Source organism: Cibotium barometz, chromosome 55, assembly GCF_041138505.1.
Source record: "Cibotium barometz isolate CiBa-2024 chromosome 55, ASM4113850v1, whole genome shotgun sequence".
Lineage (NCBI taxonomy): Eukaryota > Viridiplantae > Streptophyta > Polypodiopsida > Cyatheales > Cibotiaceae > Cibotium > Cibotium barometz.
The window spans coordinates 20,013,690-20,038,994 of NC_141100.1; the positions used below are offsets into that span (position 1 = coordinate 20,013,690).

The 25,305-nt window shown below is 37.1% G+C and overlaps 1 protein-coding gene across 1 annotated transcript; it reads right to left on the reverse strand.

Moving 5' to 3' along the window:
* Positions 1-202: 202 nt before the first annotated feature.
* Positions 203-1,023, reverse strand: LOC147607487 (ribosomal protein-like protein). The gene has a single exon (XM_086790709.1). The coding sequence runs from the start codon at positions 921-923 to the stop codon at positions 432-434; it is 492 nt and encodes a 163-aa protein (XP_086646835.1). The 5' UTR covers positions 924-1,023; the 3' UTR covers positions 203-431.
* Positions 1,024-25,305: the final 24,282 nt, after the last annotated feature.

The following is a 25,305-nucleotide window of genomic DNA, read 5'->3' on the forward strand; positions in this document are numbered from 1 at the left end:
AGGGCTTCCTTTCACCTCATTCAAAAACAAAATCAAAATTTTCAGTTGTTGGCATAGACCTCATTTACGACTCCAGTAAAAGCCACCATAGACCTCATTAGCAAAGAAAACAGAGATGGTCAATAGACCTCATGTATGACTAGAATAGGGCTTTAAAACCATCCCATTCGACGATGTTGTGCTCATCGACATAGCCAAAAGTGCAAAAATCAAAATTTCATCATCCACCAAGTACATTAGGGTTTGTCAAAAAGAGCTCATTTGCCAAGTACATTAGGGTTTGTCAAAGTGCTTCATCAGGGTACATTAGTGCTTTATCAAAGAGCCAAAATTCTCAGTTACCACCTCATTTACCAGCCAAATTAGGGGTTTTTCAGACAGCTTAATGATTTCTTCAGTGGCGCTGCAGAATGCAAGGAAACATACACGATTTACCTCTGGATGGTCCTTTTGATGTTGCCATAGACTTCACTGAGAGCTCCGAGAACGGCTGGAGTGGCCTTTGCGGCAGTCTGCAGGAAAGCGCCCGCAGCAACTCCCGCGACGAAGACCTGGCCGAGGTTGGGCTTGGAGTCGAGCTTGGCTTCAATTTGGTGGAGACGCTGAGAGGCGGCGTCGATGTGGGCGGTGGTGGAGCGGAAGGACTTATCGAGGGCCATGAGGCGCTGCATGGGGTAGAGAGAACGCTGCAGAGCAGCCTGCAAGTCGTCTATCACCTTCTCGCTGGCGGCGTTCCTATCCATGCCCTGCGCCACATAGCGCTCAATGAGCTCCGCCGGCTTGGGCCGAGGAGGAGGAGAGGGAGAAGGCGGCCCCCTGCTGCTGCTGTTGTTCGCCTGGAAAGAAAACTCGGGCATGGGGATGGTGGCCTGCCTTGAAGACGAAGAACCAACCCTCTGTCTCTTCCCATTCTGTTCCTCCATCTTCTCGTGGGCTCTTTCGCGCGCTAAATAGGGTTTCAGGCGCTGCACAGGGTTTAGTGCCTTCAAATGCAAGAAGGAATCCCAAGCTCACATTTTAACTTCTTCTTTTTTCTTACCATTTCTCTTCAAGACTAAGGCATTATAATTTCTAACAATTGGTTCAAAATAACATTGATAACTACAAGAAGAAGAAATAGTCCCACCAAAGACCCAATATGATGATGGATTTTGGACCAATCATGTTTTGACACCTCATTATTTTTGTTCTACTTTGTGGTTCAAATTTTGGAGCTTGCATAGAATAAAGTGGTATCAAGGTTATGCTGCCGGGTGTTATTTTACTAGCCAAAAAAAGAGGATGGACATCCGTGATTGTGCAACGTGGTAGCTTCAATTAGAACACCAACCTATCTCCATCCCTCCTTCCACCTTCGACGACATCTTTTGGTCCACCTTCACTAGGCCTAGTCGTCCCCTCCAATCGACGTCCTCCTCAACCACAACAAAGGACAAGATGACCACCACCAGGCATGAGCTCAACCAATATGGGAACATGGTCAGTGCATGTGTGTGCTCTTCCTCATGGACCACATGTGTAACAAGTCCCTTTAACAAAAGCTTGCCCACCACAAGAAAGGGCCACAAGTGGGCCCTTCACTTAGGTTTTGGCTTAGGCTAGAGCAACAATATAGAGAATCATAGTTGTCACACCTAGTGTTTCTTGTATGTGTTCTCCAACGTCAATGCTAAGACCTAGCGCTTCTTCTACATGCAATATCAAAATTGTCATACCTAGCGCTTCTTCTACATGTTCTTATTGTCAGTGTGTTGAGACGATTAGATATGTGTATTGAAGAGGTTGGTTGTTCTACTCAATCTGATTTGTTGATTTTATCAGCTAAGGTTTTGTATGTAAAACACCACAAAAGAGTAGGAATGGAGGACTTGCGTGAAGGCTTTACTTGAGGTTTGCAAACAGAGTAGGAATAGAGGACTTACGTGAGGGCTTTACTTGAAGTTTGCAAAAAAAAGCTTAGGTTTTTTACAACTAATGGATCAGTCTCATGGATGAAGTTCCTAACACAACATATCAATGGAGTTGCGCTTTAGATGCTTCTCCATTGAATTTTTTTAGGGAGGAGTCTCTAAGGCTTAGTGGAAGGCTTTTCTAGGCATGGCTACAGGGGTGATGACTTGAAGAAGGGGAATGTTTGATGTGGTGGCATATGTAGCGACGTTGGAGCAAGTCGAGCGCTATGGGGCAATTGTGAAAGCTTTTGTGCAAATACCTTAATGTGCCCAATTTTGGTTGTTAATAGCCAAGTTATTAACTACAAGGAAGCTAGCACTAGGCTCAAGATGGTTGTGCTGAACAGGTGAGACAACGGTTGGTTATGAGTTGAAGGTGAGAAGAGGTATAGAAGTTAGGCATAGACAAGGGTTGGTGGAGGTGCTCACGAGAAGGGGCATATAAGTTGCTTGGTGGGGCATATAAGCTGCTTGGTGGGGTACACTAATGGCACTGAGAAGAGAGAGGTAGGGTACACTAGAGGTGGTCACTTAAGGTGACATGAAGGTGTTAGGCAAGAGAAGGGGGATGGAGGATGGTGTAGAAGGGACTATATAGACTAGGCTACAGGTTCACATGCTAGAGCTTGGGACCCTGAAAAATGTGTATTAACTTGGTTTTGAACTATATAATCATTTTCGATTGCCAATTTGCACTAACTATATATATATGTATTCATATATATATGTATATATATATATATATATATATATATATATATATATATATATATATATATATATATATATATATACATGTATGTATAGATACATATATGTATATATATATATGTATGTATATATATGCATACATATATATACATACATATATACATATATATGTATGTATATATATATGCATACATATATATATATACATATATGTATCTATACATACATGTATATATATACATATATATATATGTATGCATATATATATACATACATATATATGTATATATGTATGTATATATATGTATGCATATATATACATACATATATATATATACATATATGTATCTATACATACATGTATATATATATATATATATATATATATATATATATATGTATATGTATCTATACATATATATATATATATGTATAGATACATATATATATATATATATGTATATATATACATGTATGTATAGATACATATATGTATATATGTATCTATACATACATGTATATATATACATATATATATATACATGTATGTATAGATACATATATACATATATATATATGTATAGATACATATATATATATATATATATATATATATATATATACATGTATGTATAGATACATATATGTATATATATATATGTATGTATATATATGTATGTATAGATACATATATATATATATATATATATATATATATGTATGTATTCATATATATATGTATATATATATATATATATATATATATATATAGATACATACATATATATATATGTCATGTGAAGCTAATTTTGATTGTTGTTTTTCTTTAACAAAACATGTCATTTGTAGCACTTGGTGATGCAACGTCTCATATATTGTTGTTACTATAGTTTTGTAGCCAAGTCCAACTACATGGGTTGTGAAGACTTTAGGTGGAAAGCTCATCTTCTAGTATGCCAAGAAGCATACTCAAGGACCCCTTGTTGCAAGATCTATTTTGGCTACTCATAGTGCAAGGACAATTAAAGTATATAAATCAAACTTTGCATTGAAATACAAAAAAATACTACTAGAATCTAATTACACAAATCAAACTCACAAATTTGAGATAGTATATTTACATAACAATAATATTCTTCCAAGGAAGGGCACGTTTCTTGGATCTTGTAATTTTTGGAGAGGAAGTGTGCCACTCTCTACCCACATAAAAGTATTCTTTCCTTGTATCTTGTAATCTTTGGAGATGAAGTGTGCCAGCTCTCTACCCACATGAAAGTGTTGTTTATATCATAAATATATATACATACATTTATCTCATATGTATACATGTATATACATATATTAAGTGTGCTTATAGAAAGTGTGCTTGCACTTTTGTTATACCCATTAATGAAATCCACATATTACAAAGCTCTAAAATCAATTTGCTCTAAAATGAATAACCCTTGTAGATTAAAAATCTAAGATTACACACCATTGAAGTTAATTCACTATGCATTTCATGTTTTTCCTGGGGACACATTAATTAACAAGATCTAGCTATAATGCTTGGGTAGCTATGATTATGGTTTCTCATGGCCAAGTGTGGATGACACAAATTCATTTTAGCTTTACTACAAAGAAAAATAAATAAACTTTTGGAAATGGGTTAATGATTCATTTTAGTGTTGCTATAAAGAAAGATAAATAAACTTATGGAACAATAAGAGATAAATAAATCCCCATCAACATAGAACCAATGATGCTATCATAAGTGTACCTACTAGAATTTTAAAAATAATTTTTAGGTTTGATAGGCAAATGCTCCAATCATTGAATATTGAAGAAGCCTCTCACATAGTCCTTTGCAACATGCAAACAATGATGCTATCAAATGTATACCTTTTATAATTTTGGGAATAATCTTTAGGAACGAGAGGTAGATTTGCCAACCATTAAATACTGAAGAAGCCTCTCACCACATAGTCCTTTTGTACCCCTATGTGAAAGCACTTAAAACCCATATGAATTTAAATTCGGAATGTGGGGTTTTACCTAGAACCAAGAGCTTGGGTGAATGTTTTGGGAGCATCTTGAGAAAAATAAATTAAATAGGCCTAGCCTAAGTGTGTGCATTATGTGGGAAAAAATAAATTAAATGGTTTAAGGTTCTAAGGTTGAATGAAAACCATGGTTTGAGGAAACCAAGTGGCAAGTGGAGAATGGTAAATGGTAATATGCACATGGGTTTTTTGTTGGGTGGTATTGATAAACCATGGGATGGCTGTCGGGATCCCTCAACTCTAGATGCATTAGTGCATGGTGGGCTCTTGTTCTAGTAAGCCTTACTATAGTATTATTTTCCTTGAGTTAACTCATCTAAAGTAATGTGCATGGTGGTTGGGACTCATACATACCAATTTAGGTGATTTTCCATGCATATGAAGAGCCCTCACCTATTTAAGATGCCCTCTCCCTTATTTTCACTACATGCCTAGTAGAAGCACCATTATTAGCCTTGAAAATACTCTTTTACACTTCTGTAGTACTTTTATGACATCTTACACCTAGTAGTACTAGCTAATCTAGTCAAAAAGGGCATTTAAGCCATCTTGGAAAAGAGAAAGGGCACTCAATCCCATACTTGAAGTAGGCGTGGATTTCTTGAAGGATTGGGAGTGATTTTTCTTCAACTTGCAGCACATCAAGATCAACCCAAAGCATCCTTGCTATAAATAAGAAAAATGAAAATTAATCAAGTCTTTTATGACCTTTTGCTAAGGGTAACCATTAAATGAGTAAAAACCTTTGAGTTTACCATACTATAGATTATTTACATTCGTATTTAAATGGGTAACCCATACTTGAAGTAGGCGTGGATTTCTTGAAGGATTGGGAGTGATTTTTCTTCAACTTGCAACACATCAAGATCAACCCAAAGCATCCTTGCTATAAATAAGAAAAATGAAAATTAATCAAGTCTTTTATGACCTTTTGCTAAGGGTAACCATTAAATGAGTAAAAACCTTTGAGTTTACCATACTATAGATTATTTACATTCGTATTTAAATGGGTAACTCATTGATCTTGTCTACCTTTCAATTAAGGGGGATTATTAAAGCATGTTTATTTAAATAAACCCTTGTATGGGTAGGAAATCATGTCTTATAATTGGAAGTCCCTTGTATGGGTAGGAAATCATGTCTTATAATTGGAAGTCCCTATATAACCTTAGGCATAATAACCCTCTAATTTGGAGACCTTAGGGTAATAACCCTCTAATTTAGAGACCTTAGGCATAATAACCCTCTAATTTAGAGACCTTAGGGTAATTAGTAATCCAGGATGTGGCCAAGCTAATTTGAGTCTACTTATGCATATAAACCCTATTTTTATGCATAGTTTATGGGAGAAAGCACTTCATCGATGATTCATACTATAGTATAAGAGAATTCTAAAATGGGAGAATTGAGAGAAAGCACTTCACCATGATTCATGCTATAGTATAAGAGAATTCTAGAACGTGAGAATGAGGTGCACATAGGTATACCCTCTTGTTTATTTATGAGATAAAGGCAAGTTATTCAAGATGTGCACGTGCCAAACTGGTGTAACCTAGATTCTTTTCTAATGTAAAGGGCCACGTATCATAGCTTTTATCCAAAAGGGCCTTAGAAAAGGTGGTAAAATAATAAGGATTAGTTCTCATTAATGATTTAATGAAAAAACAATCCTAGTGAATGTGACCATAATCCCGATAAAGGTTCAGTCATCTTTAGAGAGAGAATACTTGCTCTAATGGAATTTATCCCCATAGAAACCAAAATTAAAGGTGAGTTTGATGGTAAAGGTAGAATTATATGGGAAAGAGCTTAATTTAGAAAAAGGTATAATCATATGGGAGAGAGCTTAATTTAGAAAAGTCTAGGATAAAGAAGACGCAAAATTCTACAAGATTCTAGAGAGAGGTAGCAAAACTCTAGAAATAGAAAGTGTAGAAATTAAGAATTAGTAAAAAAAAAATAAAGGTTCAAAACCTGAAAGAAATAAAAAGGATTTAAGACCTTAAGGGAAGAATAGGGACAAAATCAAATGCTTGTTAAGACCCTAGAGAGAAATCTAGAGTAAATTTTCAAAGCATGTTTATAAGTTAACCCAATACTGTCATCATCTGATAAATAAGGATAAGCTAGATTCTCTTCTAGAGGAATAAATAATGTAAGAAAAATTTCCTAAAGAAAGGATAAGAACTCCAAGATCTACCTTGGAGTCATCAAGTTGATTGAAAAGCTAGAAGTGTGGGATAGTAAAATTAAGACCTTAGCATAAAGATTAGAAGATGACTAAAGTTTAATTGTTGAAATCTTAGAGAAAAAAGTAAAGTCTCAATGATTGAGAAAGGTCTTGAGAATTTAAGCAAAAGTGTGTAGACTAGAATTAAGAGTTTGTACCATGGTCTAGTGAAAGTTCAGATTAAGGCTCATCTTAGCACAAAGGATCAAATTAGAAACAAGTAACCTAGGTACTTAACCTAGAAGCTAAAAAGACCAAAACTGTTATTCAAAGGCTTGGAATGGAAAGTGGTTGGATTGGGAAAACATTTTTAGAGGTTCAATGGAGGATCGAGACTATCTCATCAAAACTTGCAATGGTCTACCCCGTTTCGTGATGCATGTTGCATGGTTGCTTGATCATGTCTTATATTTTGAATACTGTTTGTAATATACTTAGTGGAAATTATTTAAATTCTTAGTTGTATGATCAGCTGAAATCATAGAGTGTGTTCACACTAATAGAAGCTTGTTCTACCACCATCACACGCTCCTCTCTCTCTCTCTCTCTCTATATATATATATATATATCTCTCTCATTTATGTCCTCTATAGGGAGAGGGATTCAAGGAAATATGGTTTCAATGTACTTTCCCCTCCTATGTTTGGGCATAAAGACCATCTCTCTCTCTCTCTCTCTCTCTATGTGGGCAAAACAATTCTCCTCTCTATTTCTTGAAACCCTATCTCTATCTATCTATACATAAGAAAAAACCTGTTAGTGTGTGTGTGTGTAAGTGCACGCGCGCGAGTGTGTTCATGCAAATAAACATGGGTGTCTCACTATATTTCTATGTAGAAAAGTCATAGGGGGTGAGCTTAATAAGAGGAATGAGAAGGATAGAGAGAGAGAGAGAGAGAGAGAGAGAGAGAGAGAGAGAGAGAGAGAGGATAGAGACACACACATATATATATATATATATATATATATATATATATATATATATATATATATATATATATATATATAGAGAGAGAGAGAGAGAGAGAGAGAGAGAGAGAGAGAGAGAGAGAGAGAGGAGGGGGGGAGGAGAGTGAGACAAGGGAGAGAGAGAATAGCAAACGAAAAGATGTGAGATGGTTGGAGAGAGAAAAGGAGAGGAAGGGAAGATGGTAATAGATAGAGAGCGAAAAGGAGGAGAAAGGTAGAGAGAGTGAGCAAAGAAACAGAACAGAGAGAGAGGAAAAGAGAGAGAGGGGAGAGGGAGACAAGGGAGAGAGGAGGTTGGTGGTGGAGAGGAAAAGAGAGAGAGGGGAGAGGGAGACAAGGGAGAGAGGAGGTTGGTGGTGGAGAGGGTAGGGCTAGGTTGGGAGGTGGTGGGCGGAGATGGTGGTGGTGATGGTTAGAGAGAGTTCTCAAGTAGAGAGAGAGGGCAGCCAAAAAAAGCTCCCTCCACCAAGCTCCCACAATGACCATCCCCTATGCAAAGAAGATAGCACATGGTATTGTGGTGATTGTCATGTATGTAGATGACTTGATTGTGACAGGTGATTCAAGCAAGGATATTGCTGATGTGAAATCTTCATTATGTGGTGAATTTGACATGAAAGACTTGGGAGAATTGAGATACTTTCTTGGCATTGAAGTGGTGAAAACAAAGAAAGGCATTCAGTTGGTTCAAAGGCAGTATGCATTGAATATGCTAGCAAAGTATGGCATGATAGGTTGTAAGCCAATGAGCACACCATTGAAGCAAAATAAGAAGCTAAAGAGATTGAGGATGTGACAATGTATAAAAAGATGGTTGGTAGTTTGATATACACGACTATCACTAGACCGGATTTATGCTATGCGGTTGGACTTGTGAGTCAGTTTATGCAAAGCCCATGGAAACCACATTTGGATGCAGTGAGAAGAATCTTAAGATATGTGAAAGATACAACACATTATGGACTCCTTTATGAGTATGGCAAAGCTATGGATGTTCATGGATATACAAACACAGATTGGGCAGGTAGTTCTTATGACAAAAGATCTACTAGTGGGGCTATGCTTTCACATTGGGAAGTGCAGTGGTGAGTTGGAGTACAAAAAAGCAACTCACAAATTGATTTATCTAGCACATAGAGGCAAATTATAGAGGTACAGCTGTGGTTGCATGTGAGGTGGTATGGCTGAAAACGCTACTCAAAGATTTGGGATAGTAATGTGATGGGAAAGTTGTCATACATTGTGACAACATGAGCAGCATATAGTTGGCAAGCAATCGAGTTTATCATGCCAGGACCAAACACATTGAGGTCCACTATCGAGTTTATCATGCCAGGACCAAACACATTGAGGTCCACTATCACTTCATCAGAGAGAAAGTGTTGGATGGACAAATAGAGTTGACATATATGAAGACTAAAGAGCAAGTTGTAGATATCTTTACCAAACCACTTAGTAAAGAGAAGTTTGAGTACTTCAGAGACAAGATTGGAGTACATGAGATTGATATGGTGAGCTTGAGGGGGAATGTTGAGAATGCAAGCTCATAGGGATCTGGTGGATAGTGGTGGCATGTGGACACTAGTGTAGCAGTGTGTGTGTGGACAATAATGGCTACGTCCAGCTGGCCAAGTGTGTGGACACTAGACTTAGGTTATTTCAGTGTGAACTTATCACTAGTGTAGTGTGCTATGTTTTGTGGTGTGCAATGAAGGAAAGCTATGGAGCTTCTCTATCATGTAGATGTTGATGGTTTGAGATAATGAGAGCTAATTAGGGTTTGCCTCTCTACACGTGTCTATTTCATCTCTCTTTTCAGGATGTACCCCAGCTTTTGCAACACATTAAGGAACTCTTCTGGAGGTGCCCTTGGGTCACCTAGTTTAGTCCACAGATGTTGATTACTTCTTATAGTAGGCTTTTTCCTTTTCTCATTGGCTGATTACTTTTTATAGTAGGCTTTTTGTTTGTCCTTTTTCCTTACTTCTTATAGTAGGCTTTTTAATTGACCTTTTTCCTTTTCTCATGCGTTGATTACTTCTTATAGTAGGCTTAGTTGGGTGATGAGAATTTCAAATGGGGTGCTAGTTTTCAATCACTACCAATTCTTGGGTTATTTTTGGTTGAATAAGCGGTCTCATTTTCTTTATTTCCATAAGCATTTTTTGGAAGTTCTCACTCACATGATCTTGTATTTTCACTATTGAAGTAGGAGCTTGTTGAGATATGGAGCTCAACTAGTGCTGTGGACATTGATGACCTGCTTAGGTGATAGCTTCCACAGTTATGCTAATGGCATGGTTGGTGATATTATGGTTGATATGTCGTTATATGTACATGTACTCTAGTCACTGTTAACAATCCTAAAATGGGATTGATCATGGTGATAGACATAGATTAAGCAACATAATTAAGGTGGATTAAACCACACTAAAAACTCCATAAGAGAGAGAGAGAGAGAGAGAGAGAGAGAGAGAGAGAGAGAGAGAGAGATATTAAGCAACATAATTAAGGTGGATTAAACCACACTAAAAACTCCATAAGAGAGAGAGAGAGAGATTGCACACTCAACAATAGCTCTATTGCATATCTCAAGTGAACCATACAATGATATAGGCTTTCTAGCCTTATCCCACTTTACACATCATCATCCATGTGGTAACTCCTTTTCCACTCTTTTGGTCAACACTCACACACCATACAATATTACATGTGGAAACTCCTTTTCCACTCTTTTGGTCAACACTCACACACCATACAATATTACATGTGGCATTCTTATCTTGCCACAATATCTTGCACCTTTAAGGTGCTTTCCCACACACACACAACACCATGATTACATCTCTCAACACCATGATTACATCTCTCAACACCCCCTCTTAATCAAGGTGTTCCACAACTCACCCATATCAATGTAGCATTGCACAAACGCAGCTACCTCTCAACACTCCTCCTCAATGATACATTGGAGTGCCCATCAAACAACATGTGTGCATGTGTCTACCATCTTAGACACCAAGTCCGTTTTGAGCCAACTCACTCACAGCGGAACCACTGAGTCCGATTTGAACATAGAAGTTCGGGTGGAACCAACCCATGCGCATGCACCTCACACGTGCATCGCTCATACCACATCACGAAAACCATTTTGAGCTTCTCGGGGTGAGCTCGGGCGGCAAGGCAACCGTCATACCAATGGGTGATTACAAAATTTTTCGTTTTGAGCTTCAAGCTGCTTGGGTACGGTTACCCATCTCATAATCATGGGTGAAACAAAAAATACAATACATTTTGGCCGAAGTCGGGTAGGGGGCCCATGTGTGTGAACAAATGTGTAAATCGAGGTGTGTGAAGCTACCCTTAACTTCAATAAGGGTCAAAGCTTATTAAAAAAAGGCTTTGTTTTTTTTCTTTTAATGCAATTATGCACTGATTTTACTGCGTCTGTGCGCCAAACGCCAAATCTTCAATGTATGGATTCTTCAATGTTGGCAGCCAGGCAATACTCTGCATGCAAACCTTTTTGCAACTTGAGGACCCACGCACATGATCATCTTCTTCTTCACGTTTCTGCTATGACCACCGCCATGGTTGGAGCTCAACTGTGGTCACCTTCACTCTAGCTGTTACTGTCCACCCTACCTCTCTTCTATGATGTTTGCTACTTGCTATTTCTCTGATGGAGCTCATCCAAGCTCCCATGGTGATTGACCTCCTCACTCGCTTCTTCTCGGTTACTCCAGGTTCTCACCGCCATAGCTACTCTAATACCTTCTTTCCAGCCTTCTTACCATAGCAATTGTTGCATGTCACCTTCGAGCAATGTAACCACCATTGCTCTAAACTTGCCAATTTGAAATGGCCACTACCTCCTTATAGCTTTGCTTGAGCATCCATACTTTTGTTGTGCGCTTGTTTGCTTCTGCCTTATTGTTGTGATTGTTGCACTTGCTACCTTGTTGTCTTGTGCACCGATGACCTGCCTCACATACTGTTTACAAGCCTTGCTACACTTACTTCCACAGTGGCCCTATCGTGCCATGTCACCCTTCAATTATTGCAGGCTCTGCAAAGCTCCCACGGAGACTGCTTACTGTTTACTTCTTTGGGACCCTCTTAGGAACCATCTTCATGGTCTTCTCCACGAGCTCTCACTTGAGCTCCTTTATGTGCATGCTTCTATTGCATACACCATCTTCAAGGTTGCTTTTTCTTCATGGATTTCATGCAAGAAACCCGAGGTGCATAATCTTGTGAAAGCCAACTTGCTTCCACCTCTATTTCCCTACTTCCTTGAGCAATTCCGTGAGCCATGCCCTTCCAACATGCTCCAAATTGAGCTGCAAATCAACCCATTATAGCTTGCCACCAAGTTGACAAGCTTGCACCTCTTACACTCTTTGCCCAAATGCAAAGAACCATGGGATCTTCTCATCCCACAAATCAGCAACCCTTCACACTAGAGCATTCTTCCATGCTCTAATACCAAATTAGAGGTAAAATCACCAAAAATACCTTCACATATGTCCTTGGCAGCTTCCTTCCTGACACCGAAGACTCCATAGTCTTCATACTTGCTGAAATCTCCATTTTCACCTTCTTTGATGATAAGCAAGTTTGCCATGTTGCAAAAATCCCATTTGCAACTCTTGGGCGCAGGTTCTATGCAACCTCCTTATTGCAAATCTCCTCTCAAATTTGAGAATGGCATCTCCAAATCTCTCTCAAATCCTCACAAATGCAAATCCAAATGATAATATGAGTGTGCATAATTTTTTCCATAATAACTGAAAATAATGCTTAATCAAAGAACTCACAACCAAGAAAAACTATACATAAATAATCACCATGACCAAGAGCCCACCCAAGCTCTAATACCATGTTAAACAATCCTAAAATGGGATTGATCATGGTGATAGACATAGAATAAGCAACATAATTAAGGTGGATTAAACCACACTAAGAACTCCATAAGAGAGAGAGAGAGATTGCACACTCAACAATAGCTCTATTGCATATCTCAAGTGAACCATACAATGATATAGGCTTTCTAGCCTTATCCCACTTTACACATCATCATCCATGTGGAAACTCCTTTTCCACTCTTTTGGTCAACACTCACACACAATACAATATTACATGTGGCATTCTTATCTTGCCACAATATCTTGCACCTTTAGGGTGCTTTCCCACATACACACAACACCACGATTTACATCTCTCAACAGTCACATGTGGTGACATACAGGTTTGCTAAAGTACCATTGGCATAGTTAACAGAAGACACTAATGTGTTACAGGTTACATAAAGAAATTATATGTTTGTAGTTTTCTAGTTACCGTGTAGGAGAACATGTCTGACTGAATCAATCATATTGTCAGTGAGAAGATGGACAAGAATAACTTCCATGCTCGAAAGTTTAGAATGAACAATTTCTTGATGGGTAAAGGATATTGGGACTATATCAAAGGAGACAATGAGAGCCTCCAGAGTTTCCTGAAGAGAATGTCACTCCAATATATGTAAAGGTATTTAAGGAGTTGAACCAATGTGCAAGGAAAGTCATGTATTATCTTTCAATCAATGTCATCATAGACACAATGACAAGACACATTTAGGATGCTAACACTCCACCAATTGCATGAAAGAACCTAGTGCAGATGTTTCAGACCAACACAAAGGCAAGGACACTTCAGCTAAAACAAGAGATGCATACTATAGAGAAGAAAAACATGTCTATTAATGAGTATGCTTTAAATACCAAGGGAATTGTTGAATCCCTTGGGTCTATCAAGGTATTCATGGAAGATGATGATTTAGTGAGTGTCTATCTAAATGGGCTTAGCAAAGAGTACAAGCTATTCAAGGCCTCCACTTGCAGTTAGAGAGAATGTTCCCAACTTTCGGGACTTCGTGTCTATGCTAATCACATAGAAGAAAAGTCTTTGGGTGAGGACTCTTCTTCATAAAGCAAGAACACATTAGAACAGGCCCTCTACTCCAATTCAGGTAGAGGTCATGGTTGAGGCCAAGGTGGTGGCCAACATGGAACCTAGAATTATGGATAACAATCATACACAAGTAAAAGAGGCCAGTCTAGAGGTAGGGGGAGCCAGAAGGGCCGAGGTGGTTGCTCTAAAGGAAGATGCTGGACGAGGAATCTTACAAATTCCTATGACATTTGGAATTCAATCATTTAGATGGGAAAAGAGAAATTCCTAGCATATTGGAATTAATGGATATTTTATTTAAATTTAAAGATGAATTTTAGATAAATTTATTTTATCTATGAGAAATATTTAAATGATAAAAGAGAAATTCCTATGACATTTAGAATTAAATCATTTAGATGGGAAAAGAGAAATTCCTAGCATATTGGAATTAATGGATATTTTAATTATATTAAAAGATAAATTTTAGATAAATTTATTTTATTTATTAGAAATATTTAAATGATAAAAGAGGAATTCCTATGACATTTGGAATTCAATCATTTAGATGGGAAAAGAGAAATTCCTAGTATATTGGAATTAATGGATATTTTATTTAAATTCAAAGATAAATATTAGATAAATTTATTTTATCTATGAGAAATATTTAAATGATGAAAGAGGAATTCCTATGACATTTGGAATCATTTAGATGGGAAAAGAGAAATTCCTAGCATATTGGAATTAATGGATATTCTTTTAAAATTCAAAAATGAATTTTAGATAAATTTATTTTATCTATATTTAAATGATAAAAGAGGAATTCCTATGACATTTGGAATTCAATCTCATGAAAAGAGAAATTCCTAGCATATTGGAATTAATGGATATTTTATTTAAATTCAAAGATAAATTTTAGATAAATTTATTTTATCTATGAAAAATATTTAAATGATAAAAGAGGAATTCCTATGACATTTGGAATTCAATCATTTACATGGGAAAAGAGAAATTCCTAGCATATTGGAATTAATGGATATTTTATTTAAATTCAAAGATGAATTTTAGATAAATTTATTTTATCTATGAGAAATATTTAAATGATAAAAGAGGAATTCCTATGATATTTGGAATTCAATCATTTAGATGGGAAAAGAGAAATTCCTAGCATATTGAATTAATGGATATTTTATTTTAGATGAATTTATTTTATGAGAAATATTTGATGATAAAAGAGGAATTCCCATGACATTGGAATGCAAATAATCAAATTCAAAAAGAGGAATTCCCATGAGAATTGAGGTCCAAGAAATTAAATGGAAAAAAGAGAAATTCTTAGTATAATTTGATTTATGATTATTTATCAAAAGTGGAAATATGGATAGAATTGATTTTTGTAAATCCCATGAATTCTTTTATTCAAAAGAGGAATATTGAATATAATTCATTTGAAGGAATATGAAAATAATCATCGAGAAAAAGAACCTTTATCTAGGCCAAGCAATTGGCAAAAATTTAGAAAAAGTCCCATTAGCGGTATCAAATTAGAAAAAGCTACTAAATGGGAATAGCATGTGAATGGATATGATAATATGTAAATGGGATGTGATAGGATGTGAATGGATGTGATAAGATGTAAATGGGATGCGATAAGATGTGAATGGATGCGATAAGATGTGAATGGATGTGACAAGATGTAAATGGGATGCGATAAGATGTGAATGGATGTGATAAGATGTAAATGGGATACGATAAGATGTGAATGGATGTGACAAGATGTAAATGGGATGCGATAAGATGTGAATGGATGTGATAAGATGTAAATGGGATACGATAAGATGTGAATGGATGTGATAAGATGGGAATGGATGTGATAAGATGTAAATGGGATATGATAAGATGTAAATGGGATGCGATAAGATGTGAATGGGATGTGATAAGATATGAATGGATGTGATAAGATGCGATAAGATGTGAATGGATGTGATAAGATGTAAATGGGATATGATAAGATGTGAATGGATGTGATAAGATGTGAATGGGATGCGATAAGATGTGAATGGATGTGATAAGATGTAAATGGGATGCGATAAGATGTGAATGGATGTGATAAGATGTAAATAGGATGCGATAAGATGTGAATGGAAATCTAGGATAGCATTTTTCCTCATAACTTCAAGGTGTTAGATTCACTCATATATTGTCAGTATAGAGCTACAGTTATACCCACGGTATATATGGGTAGTCATGGCCCTTGGTGTTATAAGGAAAATGCCATCATATCTAGGCCTCAAGCAAGTCGGGGATTCCACATAATTGCGGTACTTCCATCTAAAATCCCAAATTCCAATTTATGAATTTCCATTCTGAATATCAACTCGTACGAATTTCAACACACAATTACAACACAATTACAATCTTTCATTGGTAACTCGTGAATTTTTGACATTTCTTGCTTCTTGGTTTATGAACTTCAACCATTGTGCTCTGATACTAGTTGTGAGATCCCTGCCCTGTCTGTGCATCAAACTCTGGAGAGCTATCAGTGGAAGTAGAAACCTCATGCGCAGGGTAGAGCTTCCCACTCAGGGCCTCGCCCAACGAATGTCTGGACAAGAGACTAATCCCTCGGTTCTTCCAAAACCGAACCTGGAAAAAACTTCCTTTGCCCAAAAAGCATAGGCAATTCCTCCAGAAAAATCTTCTAATGTAGTCAAGAGCCTTAACTATCCTTTGTATTCCGAGTCCCGACCAAACCCACAAGTCACATGGTCGGATCAAAGGAGGAACTTGCACTTGGTTCATAGAGACCAACGCTTTTTTCCCCATCAAAAGAGGCACAGCCGCTGATTCTTTTTCCCCATCAAAAGAGGCACAGTCGTCGCTGATTCTTTTTCCCCATCAAAAGAGGCACAGCCGCTGATTCTTTTGCATAGAATAAGAATTATTCCGTGATTTAATTCAACTATCGTAACTTAGACATAATTGAATTTTATTGTAGGAATCCATCAATCCAGCCTACCCCATCCAATCCCATGGGTTAGCCAACTACCCAACCACTGTATTGATAGGATCCATTATAAAAATTTGGTTATGTTTTGTCCCGGGTACCAAGGAAAAGAGTTCCTTAAATAGACACACCACTTACACACCCAATATGAAATTGCCTTTTCATCACAGATTCAACTATTTCCAAAACATAATTGCAATAAAACCACAGTGTTTCCATCATAACCCTCAGTATTCTAGTTCTAGGGTCCAATTCCAACTTTTCCACTTTCTAACCATAGAATCCAAATTCCAATCATTCCTTCCTCAGCGTACCTATGGCATCATTGACAAACCAGAACGCTCATCACCTGATCACTCACCACAGGAGTATAATCTCATAAAATCCATATGGACTCTCCATTGAAGATCAGCTAGATAAACCAACAAGATCCATTTCAAAAAGAGACATGAACTCATCCATTGAAGACCAGCAAGGCCAATCAACCAAATCCATGCCCATGTTTAGAAAACAACTCCAACTCATTTTCTTCCTCGACACACGCATGGGTATCCTGGGTGACCCAGAGCCTGAGCACTATATGGTCAGCACCCTCTAGGCTCCTTTGTAGGTGACCTAGCGCTTCACTCATAGGCCGCTTCCTTGGCTCCTCATCTAGCGTACCGGAAGCTCACCATTTTAACCAAAATGAGGCTAGTCAAGACCTCGGCGGACCTTGCCCCATGCGAGAAGTTCTTCTTTGACTCTCCGTCAGTTGTTGCAACCTTTTCCACTTAGGTCCCCACCACGACCTCATTCCATAAAGATAGTCAAAATGCTTCCCCAGCATTCTTAACGTAAAACAATCTTTAAAAAACATGTTTCATATGCAAATACAGTTTCTAAACAAAATTCCTATCTTTCCATATCATTCCTCATCATTTCTCTTGGATGCTCTCTTAACGATCTGCCAAGGTGAGTGAAAAGATGCAAGGGAGAAGAGAACTTGAGCTCTTGCAAACACACACACACTCACAAAATCCTAGAAGAGAACACACAAGGTGAGAGGCTGAAAATCTTCTTCTACTTCACACAACACTCAACACACCGTATACAAAGATAAGAGTGCACACATATGAAGAGATACTCAACCAAATACATACTAGGGTTCTCTATAGTGTGAACCCAATTAAATGAGTTGGCGCTATAACTATGCACAGTCTCTAGAATGGCTGTCACACAGCCTGTCATCCCACTGGCCGCATATCACCCATGATCTTACCAGCCATGCCAGTGGTGTAAGTGTGGGGCCTATCCCCCAAGCGGGTCATCAGTATCCACTGCCTCACTAGATGAGCTCGATATCTCAACACTCCCCCTCGAGCTCAACTCCATCTCATGTACACCAAGCGAAGCCCTGAATTTGTGGAGCTTCTCTGTACCCAATGCTTTGGTGAAGATGTCAGCTGCCTGATCCTGTGTCCTGACATAAACAAGGTCAACGTCTCCTGCCAAGACCTTCTCTCTGACAAAATGGTAGTGGACCTCTATATGCTTTGTGCGAGCATGAAAAACTGGGTTCCTGGCCAACTCTATACTGCTAATGTTGTCACAGAAAATGACTTGTCTATCCACTAATAGACCCAAATCTGCAAGTAGCTTTCTCAACCAAGCTACCTCACATGCTGCCATAGCAGCACCTCTGTACTCAGTCTCTGTACTGGATAGAGCAACCGTAGGCTGCTTCTTGCTGCTCCAAGTCACAGTAGCACTCCCCAAAGAAAACATGAAGCCACTAGTACATCTTCTATCTGTCTTCTATTTGAGATACTACCAGCCCAATCAGCATCTGTGTACCCATGTACACATATCTGTGTCCCAGTTTCATAAAATAGTCCATAATGCAAAGTAGACCTCACATACCTCAGTATGCGTCTCAATGCATCCAAATGTAGCTTTCGAGGAACCTGCATAAACTGACTCACCAACCCAACAGCATAGCTCAAATCTGGCCTGGTGATTGTCATGTAGATCAAGCTCCCTACTATGCGCCTATACATAGTAGGATCCTCCAAAATCTCTCTTGAATCTGCACTCAACTTGCCATTCTGATCTAATAGCATTGAGATAGGCTTATAGCCTGTCATACCATACTTGGACAACATGTCCAAGCCATACTGTCTCTGCAGTAATCCAATACCATGTGGTGACCTAATCACCTCAATGCCCAAGAAATATCTGAGCTCCCCCAGATCCTTCATCTCAAACTTCTGTCTAAGGCAAGATCTTTACATCAAAGATCTCTGCATCATGGTCCCCCGTAATGATCTCTGCATCATGGTCCCCCGTAATGATCAAGTCATCTACATAGATGACAACAAAGATCTTTACATTAAAGATCTCTGCATCATGGTCCCCCGTAATGATCAAGTCATCTACATAGATGACAACAAGCACAACCCCTCTATCACTGTGTCTCACATATAGCGAGAATCTAAATTGGCTACATGAAAGCCAATAGTGATAAGATATTTAGAAATCTTGTCAGTAGACCATGCTCTTGGTGCTTGTTTTAAGCCATACAAGGCTTTCTTCAACCTGCAAACATGCTCGGGGTGACTCACATCCTCATAACCAGGTGGCTGCAACATATACACCTCTTCCTGTAAATTCCCATGCAAGAATGCATTCTTTACATCCATCTGATGTAAAGACCATTGCTTTGACGCAGCCACTGCTTCTATCACAACTCTCACTGTTGCCATCTTGGCAACTGGGCTGAAATAATCAATGCCATATATCTGTGCATATCCTTTGGCTACCAATCTAGCCTTGTACTGCTTACGCTTCCATCATTGGCAACCAGAACGCTCACCACCTGACCACTCAGGGGCCTTTTCGATAGTTCCTAGCTCATAGTAACCGGCAATATATTCACATATCAAAATGGAAACTCCGTTGAGAATCAGCAAGATCAACCAAACGGATCCATATAAAAGGGGCCATGGACTCATCCGTTGATTGAGGACCAGCAAGGTCAATCAACCAGATCCATGTCCGAATTTAGAAAACAACTCTTACTCCTTGTTCCAATATCTTCCACGATGCACGTGTGGGTATCGTCGGCGACCCAAAAGCCCAAGCACCGTATGGTCAGCACCCTCTAGGATCCTTCGCAGGTGACCTAGCGCTTCACTCATAGGCTACTTCCTTGGTCCCTCATAGGCTACTTCCTTGGTCCCTCATCCATCGTACCGGAAGCTCACCATTTTAATCGAACCGAGGCTGGTCAAGACCTCCACTGACCTTGCTATGCGAGATGTCCTCCGTTGACTCTCCGTCAGAAGCTGTTGCAACTTTATCAGCCAGGTCTCCACGACCTTAATCACAAGACGGTCAAAACGCTTTCCTAGCATTCTTGACATAAAATAATCATTTAAAAACAGGCCATAAATATAGTTTCTATAACGAACTCTCCTCTTTCCACAATAATCAACATTACTTAATCCACATTCATTTCATATAAATTTCCATTCTCATTCAATCGCATAATTTTCCATCTCATTCAATCGCATAATTTTTCATCTCATCACTTCTTTCCTCAAATATCCTCATCAGATCTCATCCACTCGCATTTACCCATATCCACATCTCATCACATCATATTCATTCACATCTCACATCCATTCATATTTACCCGATTCGCATCACACCACATCACATTCATCACATCACGATTCACATGACATCACATCCATTCTCATCCCATATCATTCATTCACATCCCGATTCACATGACATCTCATCCATTCGCATCCCATATTATTTATTCACATCGTGATTCACATGACATCACATCTATTCACATCTCATATCATTAATTCACATCCCGATTCACATGACATCACTTCCATTCACATCCCATATCATTTATTCACATCTCGATTCACATGGCATCACATCCATTCACATCTCATATCATTCATTTACATCCTGATTCACATGACATCACATCTATTCACACTATCCATTTTACATCACATCACCTCCATCCATTCACATCCATCACATCACATTCAATTCATATCCATCACATTCACATCCACATATATTCTTTCACATATACATCTATATCCGTTCTTTCACATACATCCACATCCATTCTTTCACATACTCATTCACATCCATTCTTCACATACACATTCACATCCATTCTTCACATACACATTCACATCCATTCTTCTCATACACATCCTTATCCATTCTTTCACATCCATTCTTCTCATACACATTCACATCCATTATCATCACATACATTCACTCACATCCTTATCCATTATCATCACATACATTCACTCACATCCTTATCCATTCTTTCACATCCATTCTTCTCATACACATTCACATCCATTATCATCACATACATTCACTCACATCCCATATCATTCATTTACATTCTGATTCACATGACATGACATGACATCTCATCCATTCATTCACATTTATCTGATTCACATCGCATCTCATCACATCTATCCACATCACATTCTTATCACTTCTATTAATATCACATCCATCCATCCATTCATTCACATCTATCTGATTCTCATCACATCTCATCACATCTATTTGATTCTCATCACATCTCATCACATTCTCATCACATCTATTCTCATCACATTCGTTTAAACATAGAATTTAAGAAAATTTCTAATTTTTGATATAAAGATTCTTTACGCATCTATTTATGCATAAAATCAACTTTAGTGGAAATAACACTTTTAACAAAATCCTTTTATGCATTTATTTATGCATAAACTCAATTTTAAGGAAAATAACACTTTTAAAATAAAAATAAATCCTTTATGCATCTTTCTATGCATAAAATCAATTTTAATGAAATTAACACTTTTGGAATAAAAATAAATCCTTTATACATCTTTCTATGCATAAAATCAAAATTAATGAGAATAACTCTTTTTTTGAAATAAAAATAAATTCCTTTATGCACCTTTCTATGCATAAAATCAAAATTAATGAGAATAACTCTTTTGAAAAAAAATAAATTCCTTTATGCATCTTTCTATGCATAAAATCAAAATTAATGAGAATAACTCTTTTGAATAAAAAAATAAATCTTTTATGCATCTTTCAATGCATAAATTCAATTTTAATGGGAATAACACTTTTGAAATAAAAATAATTCTTTTATGCATCTTTCTATGCATAAATTCAATTTTAATGGGAATAACACTTTTGAAATAAAAAGAATTCTTTTATGCATCTTTCTATGCATAAATTCAATTTTAATGAGAATAACTCTTTTGAAATAAAAATAAATTCCTTTATGCATCTTTCTATGCATAAAATCAAAATTAATGAGAATAACTCTTTTGAAATAAAAAAATAAATCTTTTATGCATCTTTCTATGCATAAATTCAATTTTAATGGGAATAACACTTTTGAAAAAAAAAATCTTTTATGCATCTTTCTATCCATAAATTTAATTTTAATGGGAATAACACTTTTGAAATAAAAATAATTCTTTTATGCATCTTTCTATGCATAAATTCAGTTTTAATGGGAATGACACTTTTGAAATAAAAAATAATTCTTTTATGCATCTTTCTATGCATAAATTCAAGTTTAATGGGAATGACACTTTTGAAATAAAAATAATTCTTTTATGCATCTTTCTATGCATAAATTCAATTTTAATGGGAATGACACTTTTGAAATAAAAACAAATCCTTTAGAATGCACAAACGGAAGGAATTACTCTTTTAGAATAACCTAATGATAAACTTTAGTTTTATAAAATTTAAGAAAATTTTACCATAACCTCCTTTGTATGACTGACCATTTCTTAATTTTAACATTCAATTTATGACTTGAATTAATCCAATTTGAATTCTAATATCTCTAATCTACTCCATTTTCTAAAAATCAAGAGAGTAAACAATGAAAAGAGTTTAATCAATCTTTTAATTAAACTTTCTAGTATTAAGAAGGGCTAAATTGTAAAGAAGAGAAGGGGGTGGCCTTTCCATCAAGGCATAGCATCAGATTTTAATTCAAACATTTACAAAGCATAAAATTCAAGAAAACCATAGATTTAAAATTCGCAATAAGTAAGAATTAAGCTTACATGGAACTTGTAAGCCTTCCTTTGGCTTGAGGGATTGAGGGTTCTACTCTTGTTTGCAAGAGTGGCCACCAGTTCTTTTGGAGAGGATTTAGTCAAAAACAATTGAATTATCAATGTATTTGACTCTGGGGAGGAGTAGAGTAACAATGCATAAACACTATTAATCTTTTACAAAGGGGGAGGCTTCTATTTATAGGAAAAAATGAGCCTCTAACCAAGCAAACTAATTCTAGAATTTTCCAGATCAGTTTGGTCAATTTTTGACCATTTTTGGGTCAGTTTAGCTCACTTTTTGGATCTAGTTGAAACAGGAGAGAGGAGAGATGAAAATATCTCATTATTTGTGAGTTTAAAACTCATCCACACATGTGAAATAGGTGCCTCCTTCATGAGGGGAATCCCCACACTGAGGTGTCAAAAATGCATCATTTCCTCTAAATATCTCTTCTTTTTTAACTAATAAACCTTGTCCTTAGTCAACTCTTCATCTTATGTGAGTATTTACTCATTTTTGGGAAATTTTTCTTTTATTCATCAATTTATCTCCTCTCTACATTTGCATTAATCTTATTGGTCCATAGGAACCTTAATCCAAAATTTTCAGAAAATCTGGACCCTCAGGCTAAGGTCCTTTTTACCTATTTTCAATTTATTTCAATTGCACACTGGAAAGTTCTTTTTGAATTTCTATTTCAGGGAAAATAATTTTAATAAGAAGGGATATTTTTCCATTTAAAGATATCTAGAAATTGAATTATCTCTCTCTAGAATATTTTCTCTCTCTAGGCCAAAACTGATAGAAACAAGATCTGTTATTATTTTGAAAAGGGAATTGATTACAGGGGGAGAAACTAGACATCTTGAGGGGCTGGGGGAGGAATCTTACACACTCAGTGCGATAGTGCCCCTTCTCTTGACATTCATAGCATGTGACACTACTTCTATCCCTAGGTTTATCCTCAACTCGTGGAACCCTAGGTGGCCTTGCATTGACTAAGTGTAACTTCAAATCACCAAATTCTGCCATAAGTTGTGCAATGTTATGATCCAAGGATGGAGCTTGTACCTGAGATGTTGAGGCTATCTGTACTCGTGGTGGGGTCGGCACACTCGGAGAAGATTGGAATGTGGACTCAATATGAAGAGTGGCCTCCTTCTTCAAAGCAATACAAAGAGCCTCTTTAAAATTAGTAGGATCTTTGCTAAGAACTTTTCCATGCAAGCGGGGATCTAAAGCCATGATAAACTTGCTCATCTTAAGGTACTCCATTGCTAAAGAACTCTTTGAGTCTCCCATAGAAGGTGAAAAAGAAGAAGCAACAACATGTAAAGCAGCTTGTTGATATTTGATGAACAAGGCTTCATACCTCACTGAAAAGGCAGAAACTGACTCTCCTTCCTTTTGGAAAATCTAATCCAATTGCAATAGTAAAGCATTTGGTGACTCCACTATCCCAAATCTCTCCTTCATTGCTTTGGTCAACCTTTCCAAATCATTCTTTGACTCCTCTGGCAAAGCCTCATGCCAAGTTAAGGCCACACCCTCCAAGAAATCTGGAAGTATTTATGTCCTCTCCTTCATAGACTAACCCGTCAAGCAGCATGCTCGGTTAAACTCTCGGAGATAACTCCCCGGGTCTTCTCTTTCCGATCCTTGGAACACCGGAATGTTGAACATCTTGCACCAAAAGATGAGTAGCAACAAGGAAAATTTACTTATTTCAAAATAAATTTTCTTTAATCATGCGAGACCTTGAGGTTAAAATAGAATAATTCTAAGTAAAACGTGCCCACCGTCTCCACCAAAAGATGTGACACAAAGTTGGGGTTTTGACTTCGGTCACTTCTTAGAGTCAAAACACACTTGTATGAAACCTCACAGCCTCCTCACCTCCCTTTCTCTCCCTAGGTTAAGATAAAGATAAACACATCAAAGATGAGATCATAATTCATGGAAGGAAAGATGAAAGGCTCAGGAGAAGCAAGAATTTCTGCTAGTCTTGTAGCTCTAAACAAGAGGGCAATTCTTTGTTGGAAGAAAATCTTCCGACTCAGGATTATGTGAATGGAAACATACGGGGAATGTTGGTAAGGTTCATCCGTTCTCGAATTGGGAAATTTGGACGGAACATCTTAAAGTAAAAGAATATAGTAATCACTTACAAGAGGATAAGATACATGGGATTTGCTTTTTGATAAGAGATTAAGAGGAATTAATCATTATTCAGAAGAAATAATGACCAAAATTCTATAAAAATAGAGATACACAGAGAATTATAGTTTAAAATCCATATAGATTGTATAAAAGAGGATAACATAGGTACATAGA